Source organism: Temnothorax longispinosus, chromosome 10, assembly GCF_030848805.1.
Source record: "Temnothorax longispinosus isolate EJ_2023e chromosome 10, Tlon_JGU_v1, whole genome shotgun sequence".
Lineage (NCBI taxonomy): Eukaryota > Metazoa > Arthropoda > Insecta > Hymenoptera > Formicidae > Temnothorax > Temnothorax longispinosus.
In genome coordinates this window covers 637,220-653,954 of record NC_092367.1, presented here as the reverse complement: position 1 = coordinate 653,954, position 16,735 = coordinate 637,220, and the positions used below count along the sequence as shown (strand labels likewise).

Here is a 16,735-nt window from a genome sequence, read left to right as displayed (position 1 = left end):
CGCCGGGCGAGAGAAACGGGGAACGCTCGGGGATACGGAATCCTAGCAAATCAATACGGCAATGTCCGCCGGTAACCAGGCAGTCGGGGCTCATCCTTCGCGAGAAACGTATCGGAAGTCTCCACGCGCACGCTCAGTTACGCTCTAGGCAATACTGATTAGAACAGTCCATTGAATCTTGGCTGTCTTCGTCTCTTCGTCATCGTCGCCGTCGCGAATCGCATCGATTCCCCGGTTTCTCTAGTTCCTCCCTTCGAATTCCAGCTTCACGAGGTGAAGTGCGCCGACTGGAAGGAGAGACCTACAGGATCGTCGTACTTGAAGAAACGGCTGCCAAAAGCCCTCTTAGATAACTGACCTTGTGCAACAGCGCGAACGCCTCATCCGCTTTCGAGAAAAGGAGCTACTTGAGCAATTTCGTGACAAGGATCCTACAGATTCAAGTTTCCTCGCGACAGCTCCTTGATTTACGATTAGAGAGATACGCATATCTTGGAGCGCGCACGGGTCGTTTCGGGTCGTTTTGCACACGTCGTAGAGGGTACTACGCATATACCGAGAGGTCAGACAAGCCGAGGCCGAGTGGAGATCAGACGGTCTCGCGAGCCTCAGCGGAGCACAGCCACTGATCGTTATTATCACCAGCACCTAGGAAGACAGTCAAATCCCATCCCGGTACCACGTTCGAATTAGTAGGCATTCGCCAGGCCGCCAGGCTACTACGACGTCTGGTAGGCGCGAGTGATCGGTCCTTCCGCACGGATTTACCGAAACACCCCCAAAACGGCAACCCGTCGTCGTCGTGGTGCTGCCGGGGCCCCGCCGTTAGCCGCGAGAGATCGCGAGAAGGGAGCTTGGGGAGATCGGCGGGAGGATCGGCCTGTTCGTACGCGACCAGCACCGGCCCCTGGTACGCCGCTTGCTGGCGGCCCAGTGAGATGGAAGAGAAGTCCTCTGCCCGATTCTCCGAATATCTGTTCGCCAAGATGGGCGGGCAGGACGTCTCGGCCTCTCAGGGTCCCCGCAAGGTGACCGCCGACACCAGAAAGTGGATGCGAGAGAACCTGCTGCTCCTGGTCACCCTATCCGGCGTACTCTTTGGCATGATTCTCGGTGAGCGACGGAAATGCTTATTTGTTTCTTATTACATGTACTGACACTACCTTTGGAAATTGGAGCATTTGGAGAAGTCGCGAAAAATCTTTGATTCGAAATATATTTACTTTAAGAAGAAACATTACTTCGCTGCATTTAAAAAAGAAGAAAATACTTCGAGACAATTAACAGCACTTGATTTTGTATTACATTGTACACTAAATTACTGTTTGCGTGTGTTGCTGATGTTGAAAGACACAATGAATCAAATATGAATTAAATAGAAAATAATAACTGTGCGATGTAAAATGTTTATCGCGCGAATCATCAATCGCATCACGTTTCATTATTTCGTTTCTTTACATGTCAGCTGTAAATTATGACCGCCATTTGCGATAGTTATCATACGTACAATCTGTTTAGCAGCTCTATATGGGACTAATTCCATATTATCTAGATTTTAATCTCTTCAACGCAACACAGCAATCCTTCAGTCGGCGATTCTTCTTCTGTCACATCAACGACTGACTGCCCTTTCTTAATGTCGCTTTTTACGCTCATACAAAGATCTTGTATGACGATAAATTCGTACAAATTAGTCGATCAGAAAACTAAATTAATGGCTTTTACAAACGTACGCTACATTTTTTACTCCGTAATAAAAACTAAGTACACGCGTGGATCAAATGAATGCCTGTAACACGTCAAACGTTTGTAGAAATAGTAATGGTGAACAGTGACACGATAAAAAAAACATTTTATGCTTGTAATGTAATACGAGTGAGCTTTCGCTCATAGATCGATTTTACACGTATGCCGACCCAGTTCGAAATTATCATTCCGATTACGTAAAAATAAGCAACACCTTTTATCTTGTTAAAAGTTGCTGTTCATCGACGTAAGGTTCACTTAAAAAATTTCATTATGTCGATTCAATCTCGAAGCCAATTTAATAGAGATCATATTTTCATTTCATTGCAACATAGCGTATCGTGTATAAATATTATATCATGAATATATCATTTGATTTATCCGCGAATGTTAATAAACGTTGAATCACATTTAATTAAGTGAAAATCGATTTTATTATTTTACGCTGTACGTCAGAGAAATGAAGCGATTTCATTTAATTGTAACTGAAGGTATAACACGAAAAACATTTTATTAAACCGTTTAATTACTTGATAAATCTGTACATTTGATGTAGGCACATAAGAATAAATTTAACGATGAGCAAAATATTAATAGAACGATCAGGTGGGTGTTACATCTGCACAAAATTCCATTTCCAGCTTCGGTATAGCTGATACGGCGGACATACAGCGTCCATAGATATTTTACTATAAGTGGAAACGTTGATAGCATTGTAATAATTTATACGATGCCGCTCGATAGATCAGTCTACATCAAAGCTTTCATTCATATCCTTCCTTATTCAAAGATAAAAGATTCAAGGTTACACGTCAGTCTCTACATTGTTTTTCTTTCGTTTTCCTATTTTTTTCACAAATGTTGACGGAACCTATTCTCCACACAATCGTCCGTCGCGATAAATGATTCATTTGGGAAGACGCGTATACGCGTTATGGCCTTTAGCAGGACGTAGATAGCTTATGCAACTAATCTCGCATTATCCGGTAGAAAAGAAATCGCTCAAACCTTCACCTTTTCGTCAACCGCGACGCCCTTTCTTCGCGATCGGATAACAAGCCATGTAATAAATTTAAATATAGTTCAAGGGCAAGCGTCCCATAAGAAATTCTTAAATGTTTTATACGAGAAAATGGGAAAAATACAGATATCGTGGCGCAGAATCGCGAGTCAATTTAATAATATCTCCTCGCAGGGTTTGGCTTGCGACCTCTGGACCTTGGGGACGACGCGGTGATGCTAATCAGTTATCCGGGAGAGCTCTTCATGAGATTGTTAAAGCTAATGATTTTACCTCTGGTAATCGCTAGCCTCATATCAGGTGAGCTTTCTCTTTCAGATTGTCCCACGCACCTATAGTAAAGTAAAGGATACGTCGAATGTATCTTAATTATTTTTACGTATATCAGGTTCAGCGAGCTTAAACGCCAGGATGAACGGGATGATCGCCGTTCGGACTTTGGTATACTTCATACTGACGTCCTTGCTCAACGCCGTGCTCGGCGTCGCCCTAGTCCTCCTTATTCATCCCGGTAATCCCGGCATCAGGGAATCGATCGGCCCTTCGCATCACGCGAGAGCCGTTAACATATTAGACAGCCTGCTCGACCTGGGAAGGTAAATTATGTCTGCGATATCTCTCATCGCCCGATATCGATTCTGTCAATATCAATAATGTACGTAGACTCACTTGGAAGTTTTCCTATTGAAAACGGAGATAATCGAGTGTGAAGGTCAATTGAAGGTATATGAAACGGTGGGAAAATAATGTTAATCAATTCCGATGTGTTTGCTTTCGAATTGCGTTTAAGTAATTTTCGCAGTTAGAGAATTGTCGAACTATATATTTTCGCTGCTTTCGAGTCTCCCGACAAAAATAGGTCAGTCGCTTCCGCTGCGGCGTATTCCATTGCGAAAATTTTGAGAAATGTGCTTGACAATGATAACGTGACATTGAAATAATATCGATCCGCGTGATACTCCTCTTTACTCCGCCGTTGCTGAATCATCGCGGTAACATAGTTATCTAATTGTAAGTCGGATTAAGGTCGTGGCATTTCACGAGCCGTAAACTCCACTAAACGAAATTCATCGTGATCGCGGATACTATTCGTCGAGACGAAAATAGTTCATCGATCGTGCGTATTTTATTCACGCGAGGCGCATTCAAAAAACTACTCTGTTTAAAAGTCGCGCAATGCTCAGCACGATTCTCCGAACATTGTATTAAAATCTAGATATCGCGGCTCGGGTTATCGGAAACCATTTAACAATTGTTTCGCTCCAGTGACGCAACGTAAGATCGTTTTTATTGAAAAGTCGCCAGAGCTTGCGCCGCGACTTAATCAATGTAGTAACGACTATGAATATAACGAAGGCCGCGGGAAAGGCGCTATTTTTAAAATATACAGCCTTCTCTCGTGTAGTACACAGAAGATATTGTCTACACTTATTTAATGTATTCAGTAATATTTGAAATATGTACAATTTTATGTTGATGTTTCGCAGGAACATGTTTCCGGACAATTTGTTTCAAGCAGCTTTCCAACAAGTAAGGATACGCCTCATTCTTATGATATGAAATAAAATCGAAATAAAATTGACTCGATATTAAATAACGATGTTATTATAGGCGCACACGGTGTACGTCCCGAAAAAGCAACCTTTCCAAAACGTTACCGACCAGTTACCAACGGCAGTCCTGGGAGACGAGGAATTGATAAGAGTGGTACAGTACAGAAGCGGCACGAATACTCTGGGTATAGTTTTCTTCTGCCTGGTCTTCGGTACGTTCTTGGGAACGCTCGGTGAGAAAGGTCAGGTCGTCATAGACTTCTTCAAGGCTGTGTTCGAGGTCATCATGCGAATGGTCTCGACCGTCATGTGGTGAGTGTCCCCTGAGAATTAGAAACGACGCTTTATGATTTCACGTCGCTTTGTAACGCAGCAGAATGGAAAATATCTTGCTTCCAGGATGACACCAATCGGCATCACCTCCGTAATAGCGGGCAAAATACTCGGCGTGGATGACCTGGTGCTGGTGATGTCGCAGCTGGCGTGGTTCATCGTCACGATCGCGATCGGTGTCTTTTTCTATCAGCTGGTGATCATGCAGCTGATATATGCGGCCTTCGTTAGAAAGAACCCCTTTAAATTCTACGCCGGCCTGGCCCAGGGTACCCTCACCGCCTTCGCCATGGCATCAACGTGAGTCGTCGATCTTCGAACCCGAGCCCGACCTTGAGAGAATCCATTTCGCCTGCCTCACAGGGCCTCGGTCAACGTTGTGATCGTATTTTCTGACACCTCGTAGCATCCGTCCCTCTCATCGGTTATCTCCCGCCGACATTCCGTCTCTATACCTCCTTCCTTTCATTTCTTTTATTTCTTGTCACGCGGACCTTTCTATGCTTACGCGAAATGGAGCTGGTCTGTCGCGCGATTGATAGTGCGAGTAGTTGATGTCAAAACATTTTGACGCCGTAAAACGAAATAGACAATGAGTGATACGTGATCGATGAAAGACGTATATATTGATCGAATCGATTGATGGAGACAATATGTTTCAGCCAGCTGTGTGGAGGCTTTGCGAGGCCACAATCCCGATATCCCTTTCCAAGTTATTTAAGCCAGCTTTACATAACTTTCGGCAAAATTGCTTCATATAATCCTCTTGCTTAGTTTCTATATATATATAAATATATATAAAACAAAAAATAAAAAAACACGTTGTGGAAGAGCTGGCCAATTCCTGAATTATCCTGTTAGTCTTTCCTCAATACGTGACAATCTCTTTTAATGTTTGCTTGCGAGGAGAGCTCGCCATGCCACATGAGAAAGAGAAAAAGAGGGAAAGAGGTATGCAGTTCCGGGTAGCACTTAGAATGCTGATACTGCCGGTTCCCGACCACCAAGCCAATACGAACTTCCGAAAGCTCGTAGCTAGATTGTTACGGTGTTACGCAAACGGAATTTCGTCGTCGCGCAAAAAAAAAATAACGTATTATCACCGCAAATGAGAAATTAGAAGATGACATTTAAACGACTGCGTTATTCGCGAAAATTGAAACTATATCGACGAAACGATATTGCCCAAACCGGCGATCTGCTGACTCCGTGTTACCTGGACTGATTCGCGGCGTGGAAGTCTTCTAAGGATTCCCACAATCGGTATCTTCGAGCTCTTCCCTCGCCGATAGCGAGAAAGAGGAAGAAGAAGCCGAGCCAAAGGAGACTTCCACGCCAAATTATATGATTAATTTTAAGTACGTCGTTCTTTAACAATGGATTTGGCGGAACTGAAAAAATATTGGTTGCTTGTGCCGAGCTCGCTCTTGCAGGTACGACGAGGATGTCGATGACCGGCTGTACGACGTCCTGAACGACGGCTGTACGACGTCCTGAACGACGTGCGATTATTTGTCTCTCTTGAAATAATTCATTTTTGAGAGTCACGCAAAGCAACGATCATTTTTTCAGTTCGCACTTACGAATCGAATTCAGTTTGCACCTCTGAGATCCTTCCTTTCTTTCTTTCACCCAGCAGTCCAACATACGTCTGATACACACGAAATAAAAATTACCCTGTACCCTATCCCGATTACTCCTATTTCCCGAACATCCCCACACCCCCTCTCGCCTTTCCCACCTGGTATTATTGTTTTTAGCAGAGCTCAATATTGTTTATGATCCACCTAGGTCTTATACGGTTGTATCTAACTCAATCTGTTTTCTCTGTGGATTAACTGTTTCCAGAAGAGAGCGTACAACTGTGCGTACACTGTGACTGACTGAGAAACTGTTCTCAGTGTATCTGAACAGAGACTGTATGAATATCATGATGATGTATTAGAACACGCACTGCACGCGGCCTTTTGCAGGTGGTTTTGACTCTGAGAGACCGAGGGTAGCGCTTGGTAAGTAATTGATGGCCGCAACATGAAGGTACCATACGATTGTCTGTTGTAGGATCCATGGGCGGATGACACGCGGTCTACCGGCGATCCTTGGCGAATTGTGATCTAAGCTAATCCCAATTGATTTTCAGGTTGTTCTCACGGTCATTCTGGCAGTTGTTCTGGCACTCTTTCTACTATCCGCAGTTAATAATGCGCCGATGTTAATTCCGAGTATTCTTCCTTCGTTCGTATATTTTTTCTGCGATTCCCTATACATATTCGTTCTGTTTCGATTCAAGCCTTGGTCGGTTACGTCTCTGAGAGAAACTATCGATAAATAAACCGCCGCTATATATCTATCCCGTAAGTTTACGCCAGAATGACCACCAGGACTTGCAGCGACAGCCGACGCGGAGCGAATCTTTCTACCATCAACGGAAGAGTGCTTTGCCCGATTTTTGCTAACGCAGGTTTGTACAGGGCTGCCGCACTTCCTGTGACTTTTCGTCTGATGACCGAGAAGCTCAGAGTCGACCCTAGAGTCACCAGATTCGTTCTGCCGATCGGTTGCAATATCAACATGGATGGTACCGCACTCTTCGTCGCCGTTGCCAGCATATTCATCGCCCAGATGAACGGTATCTACCTGGGCTTCGGAGAGATCATCACAGTTATGTAAGTCTTCTTTGCCTTCCAATGAGTTACTTTGTCGAATCAACCCCGAAAAATTTTATTCAATCATATTTTATTTGCCGCTACTTCGCTTTATTTTTTATTATTATCTCGTTTTGCGAAGTCTGACGTCCACCGCTGCTTCCGTCTCGTCGGCCTCGGTACCAAGCGCTGCGCTCGTCCTGCTGTTGGTCGTTCTAAGCGCCATTGATGCTCCTGTTAATGACGTTTCTCTTCTATTCGCGATCGACTGGTTTGTGTGAGTGTCAGATAAAATATTTTTTTACTCATAATATATATATCCTATTCTTACGATACGCATTACAATGTTGCAAGATATAAAGTATTTCGTCACGCTAAGTCTCATTTTTGAGAATTATAGTAGAAGGAATATTATAAATATAATAAACTTCTTAAAACAATTCTTTACAATCAACGAAACATTTTAAATAAAGAATGCTACAACAACAATTATTATATATGCAATTGTTATATAAATAGAATATAGAAGAATGCAAATGTATTATTATACATGTAATTGTTAACACGGATATAATTTTATCGATTAGGGATCGGATAAGGACCACCAATAACATGCTAGGAGATTGTTACGCCGCTGCAGTTGTCGAACAGCTCTCGAAAAAGGAATTGATGGCACTGGACGCAGCAGCTTACCAAGTAAAATAGACAAATTATAATTAATTATGTACTGAAATTAGAAAAACGTGTTTAATGTTCACTCGATAATTCGTCCCATTTGCTTCTACGTGTGAAACGCGGTTCCTTATTTTTACGTTGGCATACCATAACAATGCGCGACAATTTAATTTTAGTCGGAGACTGTGCTGCCAACCACTATCGCCAATGGATGTCTTACCGCTAACAGGGTACCTGATCCTGACACCGTCGTCGTTGAGATGCAAGACGACGCGCGGATAACGGGGATCGCCAAGTAAACACGCTTGTTGGTAGGGCTAGGCTATCACTTTGTACGGTCATTTTAAGATCATGTCGATTCATTAAATGGACATCGCTTTGCGAATCGCTAATTTGTCTGCCGATTAGCAAATAGAGACTTGACGGGGAAAAAATGAAGATCAACAAAGCTATAGCTAAGCTTCGTAAAGCTCATCCTCATTTCACTCATTAGATCTCCCTCATCGTAAAAGTAATATTAGGCAAATGGGGCAACTGTGTATTTTTTTCCGTGTCAAGTCTTCAAGTGTTGAGCGACGAGAGGATCCTACAAACCGTTCTCCTTTTTTTTCAGCTTCGGAATAATGCACATGTCGAGAAGTGTGACGGAAGAGACCGTTTGACTAACGGTTAGCCCCGCGAAATAATTTTAAAGAGTCGCAGAATCTTATCAGCAAGCAAATCGACTCTGCCGTCTGTTTGAATTGTTCAACGAGGATCAAAAACGTACTCTGCGCCAAAGGCGTATTCAGTTCCTCTATTTCTCATTGTTTTAAACAATCCTCGAAGTTTCATAGAGATCTTCCGCAAGGAGTTCTACACCAACGAGACAAGGGGGTTCGCGCGAAAAACATGATCGCCAATGAAGACACGAAGATATATTCAGCAGTCAATAAGAATGGAGCACGTGTTTTTATGTGATGCAGGCACAGCAATAAGAATGAATTGATAGACGTACACTGAAATTACGAATCGAGGCTTCCAAAGACTCGAGGACAGCGCATTTTATCGCCACGACGACGGTAATAATTACGCTGGATGTTGTACAGGCAAAAAGTCGGGATTATAAGTCGTTCAACGACCCCCGGAGGGATCAGGCTGGATTAGTAAGACGTTAATCCGATTGACCGACTCACATTCGAATAAACGACAGATGACGATCGTAGATTAAAGACTCGCCCCTAGCGAAACCCCGGAGGTGGATCAATTCGATCGTCCACCACCGTCAAGAATCCGGCGATCGTTTCTACGATCGATCGTGTAAACAGCGTCGAATGTGGTGCCTTATTTCGATATGCGCCAAACAGGCAGGCGCGATGAAAGTAAAATGTCGCCTGAGTTCTCCTTTCTTTTTCGGGTGTATAGCGCGCGTTCGTCGCGCGTAAATGTAGATGCCGATTCCAAATACCTGACGCTTCTCGATGTGACTTAGAACATCCTGGCTCCGAATCCGGGGATTGAGCATTGACTGTCATCAGTGACGCGACGAATATATAGCTATTCTATCGGAGACAAAGAAATTTTTTACGGTATTGGGGGGGGAGGGAGAGGGAGCTTGATGTGATAACTGTGTTATAGGTAGCTATGTGCATACTACACATATCTAGGATAAAACAAATACGTTTTAATTGCCCTACAATGTTATTACTAGAATACAGTTTAGAACTACACTTTAAAGACACCGCTTGCTTCGCGTATCGCGGGTCAATCACGTCACTGATCACAATTCGAATCAAGGGAGGGGGGAGGGGAGAAATTAAGAAAAGTACACAACACAATATATACGTATACTACGTGTCCAGCGGAGATTAATACAAACTCCACGCTGAAGATACAGCAAAGAAGACTTTTACAAGCGGGTAGAACTTTAAATAGATTTTAAAAGTCATATCGATCTATAACTATCGGACCATTTAATTGACGGAAACTGGTGTATAGAACCTTCCTATGTGTTCTGCTTTTGAAAGACGAGTGTTTTTGCGAGAGAGTGCTTGTCGAGACAGAAGTCGAAACCCTGGACGTGTATTTCGTTTAAAATCGGAGATAACGCTTTATACCCATTTCAGCGAGCTATCTCCAATTTCCAAAAAGAAAATTTCTCTTTCACAAACTGGGAACAAAAGATATTTGAAGCTTTCAATATAACGTTGATTTCTATTAATTACAATTACGTCCAAGATTCTATCTCGTTGCACTCTTCTTCGATTAGTGCTCCCTGCCGTAGAATATAACGTACCTTCCAATATAATGTTGTCCAGACCGTAGCTTAGAATAAACAAGTTCGTGTTTTTCAACCGTACGTGGAAGATCATACTAATTCTTCTATGAATGACAAAGAAAACGGAACATTTAAATAGCGCAGCTCATTGTGAGCGCCAACAAGACTGGATATACCATATGATAATACCGTTTTTTGCTAGACGTAATAATGGGTAAACGATTCCTACATGGTTTCGCTAATACTAGGCACTAGATAGGTAGGTCGATACGTGTTTTATCGTAGAGACTGTTTAAATGTACAAACTGTTCGAGTACATATATAGTATTATTATTTTTTGGAATTATTAATGTTTATTTATTCATATCAATTTTGCAGCGCGTTAGAAATTAATTTTTTCGGAATAAATAATATCATTTTGTGCACGCATTTATTGCGAGAGGATCAATTTCTGTTGTTAAAAATGAGCCAACTAAAAAGTAAATGCAAAATCGGATTCTTTTAATTTGAATATTCAAAGCAAGCATTCCGTAAAGATACTTAGAAATTAAACATTGTAAATGGTATTTAATATATTTTGCCATAAACATCGAAATGGCATATCAAAATGGATTACGAAAATAAATAATAGAGGGGGACTATAAAGTAGATTGGAATTTATAAAAATAGAAAAGCTTGCTAATTATAATTAATAAATTATTTTCTTTTTAGTTTAATTATGATATGTTAATTTTGTTAATTACAATTATTTCATTTCGTTTAAAATATCTCGTTCTTTCAAGTGATATATCGGGTGCTCCTGTTACTCGGCGCGTTTTATGCTCAAGCATTGAAAGATGAGGGATACTACGTAGTGTGGCTACGGGAGTAAAACGAGCGGAGGAAACATGGAATAAACTTATCAAAATAATCCGAAGAATACGTGTATACTTGTAAGGCTCAACGTGTTGTATAACAAAAAGCGAATTTATACGTGGAAACATTTGGTCTTCTTCATTATATTCATTAACAATCCTTGTCGCTTTCCCTCTTCCTGATTTCCTGTTAAATAATATATTTCAAATGACAAATCAAAATTAGTAATTAAATCAATTATTTAAGGGAGATGTTGGAATGTGATAGAAAAAAATAACAATCTCCTAAAAAATTCATTTATTTAAGGCCCACGTCGCAGTAAGGCCCTCAGCTCGGAAGTCTTTGTACAGAGAACAATTTATACAAAATATGACATATATTTGTATATATATATATATATATATATAATCAGTGCGTAAGTATATATGTATCGGGCTGAGATTCCATCCCCCGTTACATCGAAATCGCGCTCGGGGGACAGGGACGAAGTAACAATTAAATCAACGAACGTTATATTATGGATGCCTTTAGAGATGCGCCGTCACGAAATCCAGTGTGTGATCAGTTCGCTCGTGATAGCGCGTTTTCGTTATCAATTCGAATGATAGCGCCATGTTCGTCGTAGTATCGACCGATTCGACATATATAAAATTAGATTTACTGTACACATTCACGCGGAGTGGGCTCGATGAGCACGGCGCGATCATCCGGCTTCCGGTTTTTACATAAAGACAGTCTATCTTTTTTGATTATGACAACATCGTCGTTTATTTTCATGGATTATTATTTACAATGCTACTTAATGACTAAACGCCGTCGCAGCCGGCGGATATTTACAATATTCCGTTCAGAAAGTACTTGCTTTCAGTTAGCTATCGATCGGAACGAAGAACGCGTCCGTGTTACATAGCAGATACGGAATTGTCAAGGCGCAATCGCCGCTTTCTCGCTTTCTGTTTCACTCACAGTCGCTCGTACCGCTCCTCGCGGTGAATCGAAACTATAAAGTTTATATAATTAATAACTAACAATTAATTGCGGGAAGGTAGCGTTTGCGCGTGACGGGGAAAACGATTTGGCCACGATTTCTCTCGGTGGCCGATCAAATTGAAATTACTAAATTAAAATCACTTGTTAATACCACACCTGCGGATTACGTTGTTCGCACAGTCTGAGAGAGCAATATACATATATTCATTGATCAATCGCATTTCAACAACGTATATATTAACAGAAATATTATTCGCGTTATACGTGACACTGCGTATAATGTCGTATCCGATATCGCTTTCCCGGCGCGAGTCATCACTGGATTAACACTAAAACTTGTACGCGAAGTATACCGGATTAAAATCGGGATATCCTCAGATCCTTAGTTCGCCGTCAGCAACAGGAATCACTCGGTTGGCACTTTGACTGGATCTCTGGGTGGCGGGTGGTACGAGAGGGCTGATGCTGGGACTTCTCGTAGCCAAGGGTGATAACGAGGGAGAGAAACTTGGACTCAGTGCGGCGGAAGGGAAGGTGGAGGCATCATGACTGATCGGCGACCTCGGTAGAATTCCTCTCGCTAACGCGGGTGCCGCCAGCGACCTTGGAGCGACGGACGTGAGCAACGGCGGCGGTGGTGCTTTATGTACAGACTTGGTCTTGCCGCTACTGCCGGAATTTCCACTTTGAACGCTGGCGGCGTCGTCTTTTAGCCTAGCAATCTCGCTGAATACATGAGCCAGCGGTTGATACTGGGGTCCCCAGTCTAATAAATAGTCCCAATTGTACGAGCCAGTGAGCTCCTCCTCGCTGTGCACGATTGAGCTCAGAGAACCATTCATCGACGGCCCACCTGGTACTTCCAGACCAGAAGTGGCTCGTCCGGGTTCCCCAATCTTACCATAGATCAACGTCGCTATATCCGCCTCGGTGCTCGCTTCATCCTCAAACAGATGCAAACTGTCCAGGGGCAGAGCCTCGGGAGGTCTCCTAGGTGTGCCAGCTGGAGGATCCACGATGCCCAATCTAGCTAAATATTCCTGAGTATTGTGAACCGAAAGGTCGCTCGCGGAATCACCAGTCTGCTGGCCCTCGTTGATCATTCTGATCTCCTCGTCGTCCCCATCGTCCTCGGCGGAGCCTCTGCCGGAAGAACCCGATTGATCGCTTCCGGAAAGCTCGGACGTAGCTTGCTGCTGCCCAGATTGACTGGATGTTCCATAAGGAGGTATTTCGTCGTACTTCGGAGGGGCAAACTGGCAAGACGTGCCGCCACCCGCTCCCCCGGCACTTGCGGAACTACCGTTTCCGCTCGCTCCGACTCCGGTCACGCTTCTGATTGGGATCGTATCAAACGCGCTCGGGTCCACGTAGCTATTTGACGCGGTAGCGTTGCTCTCGCCGTTCAGACCTGGTTTCGTGCCGGGCTTTTTGTGACGGCGATTACGAATGTGAAGGTAGAGAAAGATGGCACCAAACGCGAGAATGAGAAGAAGAAGAGCGATCAACAGACCCAGGACCCAATCAGCCAAGCCACCCGAAGTGGCCACGGCCATATTCGAACCAATGTCCGTCGGCGTCGCTAGAGCGGTAGCTCCTCTAGCTCCGTTCAGCTCGTTATCGTCCATCGGCGTAATTTCCACCACCGTCCGGTTAGACAGAGAACCCTGCCTACCGGAACTCGCGTTGATCACTAATCTGAACAATTCGTTGTGTATATATTTCTGTTTCACGATCAACGCACCGGTCGTGCGATTCAATTTAAAATAAGAATGCTGAGATGTTAACTGATACACGACCCGGCCATCGGGCCCCTTGTCGCGATCGGTCGCCGTCACGTGACCAATTACCATGCCAGGCAACATTTGAGCACTGTTCCTTATTCCGAATCGGTACATCCTTTCGGTGAACTGTGGATGGAATTCGTCTCTCGAGTCAATCTCCACTCTGACACGCACCGCCGCGGTACGGTCGCCCGCGTCCGTAGCGCGCAATGTAAGAGCGTACCGATTCCGTTGCTCGTAATCGAATACGGCGCGAGTGATGACGGTACCCGATTCGTCGACCGCGAACAGCTTCCAACTGTCGTCAATATCGGAGAATCCGCTGGCGGCGGCGGACACAATGGAGTAGTTCAACGATCCAAAGATGCCGCGATCCAGATCCGAGGCACGCGCAGAGAAAACAGTCGTGCCGATCGGCTCGTTCTCACCGACGAACTCGAGATACTCGGAAACCGGGAACTTGGGCGAATTGTCGTTCACGTCTTCCAGATGAACGCGAAGTCTGGCGAGCGCACAGAGAGGCAAAATCGGATCGCTGTCGCAGACCATCACCACGAGATTGTAGACCTCGGGCTCGAGATCGCAGTCGAGCGTGGAGTTCACCAAGACCGCGCCGGTCGCCTTCTCGACGCGGAAGAGACCGCCGTCATTTCCCGAAGTGATGTCGTACACCAACGTGGCCGCCGGGCTGTTAGCCAAGTCATCGTCCTTGGCGTGCAGGACATCAACGGTCGTTCCACGTGGAGCGTCTTCCTTGATGGATACTTGATGGAGCTCTTCCAGGAAATGCGGGTAATTGTCGTTGACATCCTCCACGATAATAGTTACTATTATTGGCTCGTCTCCCAACAGCGAGCCTGTCGTCGTGTTTTCGATCTTGCTGCCCAACTGCAGCATGTACCTGGAAAATCAAATAACTTGAGAGATAGTCTAGATATTTTGTAAAATAAAGCGAGTGGAAGCAAAATGCTAAGAAACGATTAAATCAGGACTTAAGGCTCCTGGGTAGTCACCGCGGCCATATTGAATTTCTTGCTATCGAGGCGAGAAATTACCCTATTTTAGGTTGCGGTAAATTCCAAAATAAAAAGACATTTCAATAAAAAATCACTATAGATTGTTTCAGCACACTTCTAAAATTTAACGGATACTATCGACAATAAACAAACAGCCATAAAACGAAGCCTAAACATACGGAAAAACAAGCCGTTTGACGACTATCGAAAGGAGTGGAGAATATTCCTTCCGCTATATATTTCTTGCAAATCTTACCATACGTTAAATTTTACGAGTTTCACGAGTTAAACGTTATAGCACAAGTACAGAGCGAATAATAAAGAAATTTAACGCAACGCAAAATAGGTTGTCAACATGTCACAAAGGACAGAATTCTCCATTGGAGAGAGTTCTTATTTCTGCCGCGACGGTACGTCGCCACCGTCAACACAGAGTTCTCAGCTTAGGGACCAGGAGCCTTAACGTAATAAATCAGATTTCTATCTGAACCATCGACGCTTACCTGTCTCTCATCTCGCGATCGAGCATTCTCGAGAGAATCAGCCGATCTCTGGATATCTCAAACGTTCTATCGTCGCCCGCAATGATGCCGCCACCCAGCAGGTCCACGTCGGAAAGCTTCAACAGCGTCGTACCCTTCGGCAAATTTTCCTTCACCATGATCTTGTACTCCGGTCCAGGTAGGGTGCTCTTTAAACTGCTAAATCGTACGACCACCGAGCACACCGACGACGCCGGAGGCTTGCCGTAGTCCTCCGCGACGATCGCCAAGTCCATCTCCTTCGGTATCGGCCTGGGTATCGCTGTGCGATTAACAGTCAGAACGCCGGTCACGGGATCCACCGAAAATCCCTTCACGGGACGCAGCAGATAATATCGCACTCGACTGTTCTCCTCCGAAAGGTCGTCGTCCGTAGCGTTTACCGTCAGAATTTCCTGCTTGCCTTGCCCTTCTGAAATGAGAGAAAAAAAAATCGACACGTTACGCAGCGTGTAATTACATTAACATAAATTCGTACCGCGTGTTTTGTTTTTATATTCCTGGGCGCGAGTAAAGAGAAAGGTATTTGTAGATGTGAAATTATAAAGAGAGCTCATATAACGTCACACGAGACGGCATTCATTAGTGAACGGCAGGGACTCGAGAAGCACTCTCCTGCAAGATCGATTATCGAGTCGTACATTGTACGAGGGACCACTCGACAGGGACGCGGGAGAAAGATCGAGAGATCAGCGGGGCCCAAGAGCTCAAATACTCTCCGTGTCTTCTTGTTGCGGATGCGTCCTCGACCATCGCCGGGCCCCGAGAACCGACATTACGAACACTTTTTTTCGGATGGCGAGCGAGGAAGATAAGCCTTCTTGACATCAGGCCAGGACGGAAGTATGAAATAATAACCAGTTGTATATAAATCGCGCCGCGCGGTACCCTGGGTAGTCTGGCTCTCGATGGCGCGTTGCGTATACAAAGATCATTTCGATGCGTTTCAAATCGCCGGATAACTCGGCATTAATGCGCCAAGTCGCGACCTAAAATCCAGAAGGTAGGGGAAGATATAGACCTGTGCGTAGAAGAGGATTCGAAATAAACCTGGAGGATGCGGTTCCCTTCGGAGACCTTGCACCACAGCCGGGAGGAGCGAAAAAAGAAAGAATACGAGGAGGCAGCAAGAAGAACTGTATAATTATCGCGAAGTGTATGACTGCAGTGCATGCACACATTCGCAACACGACATCTTCTCATTGAGATAAATTCCAGCATTTCCAGCAGCGTCAGAATACTCTCTCTTTCTCTTCATCTTTCTCTCCCTCTTTTATTATTTTTAATCCTGCTCTGTCGCGCCCAGAATATTTCCACC

General features: G+C 44.2%; 2 protein-coding genes across 3 annotated transcripts in view; one reads left to right on the top strand and one right to left on the bottom strand.

Moving 5' to 3' along the window:
- The first annotated feature begins 634 nt into the window (after positions 1–634).
- Eaat2 (Excitatory amino acid transporter 2) lies at positions 635–11,210 on the top strand. 2 transcript variants are annotated; one of them, XM_071791989.1, is made up of 11 exons: positions 635–1,113; positions 2,942–3,067; positions 3,156–3,363; positions 4,255–4,297; positions 4,379–4,632; positions 4,720–4,953; positions 7,125–7,319; positions 7,441–7,575; positions 7,886–7,994; positions 8,150–8,268; positions 8,587–11,210. In XM_071791989.1, exons 1-11 carry the CDS (start codon positions 939–941, stop codon positions 8,633–8,635), a joined length of 1,647 nt encoding a protein of 548 aa, XP_071648090.1. In that variant the 5' UTR covers positions 635–938; the 3' UTR covers positions 8,636–11,210. The 2 variants fall into 2 exon arrangements, with proteins under 2 accessions (XP_071648090.1, XP_071648089.1); XM_071791988.1 differs by having other exon boundaries at positions 793–1,113; positions 8,150–8,284.
- The window catches only part of Ds (dachsous cadherin-related 1), a 68,263-nt gene continuing 62,291 nt past the window's right edge, over positions 10,764–16,735 (bottom strand). The window contains exons 15-16 of the mRNA XM_071791993.1: positions 15,379–15,829; positions 10,764–14,760 (exon numbers count right to left, since the gene is read on the bottom strand). Coding sequence (XP_071648094.1) covers positions 12,450–14,760; positions 15,379–15,829 — 2,762 coding nt within the window. The 3' untranslated portion in view covers positions 10,764–12,449. The remainder of the gene's footprint in view (positions 14,761–15,378; positions 15,830–16,735) is intronic.

What these genes read in the sequence shown, in the direction of transcription:
- Eaat2 (XM_071791989.1), top strand. Translation starts at nt 939, where the DNA reads ATGGAAGAGAAGTCCTCTGCCCGATTCTCCGAATATCTGTTCGCCAAG. An exon ending in AGCCTGCTCGACCTGGGAAG is followed by an intron (nt 3,364 to 4,254) that starts GTAAATTATGTC and finishes GATGTTTCGCAG; the next exon opens with GAACATGTTTCCGGACAATT. An exon ending in GGAGAGATCATCACAGTTAT is followed by an intron (nt 7,320 to 7,440) that starts GTAAGTCTTCTT and finishes CGTTTTGCGAAG; the next exon opens with TCTGACGTCCACCGCTGCTT.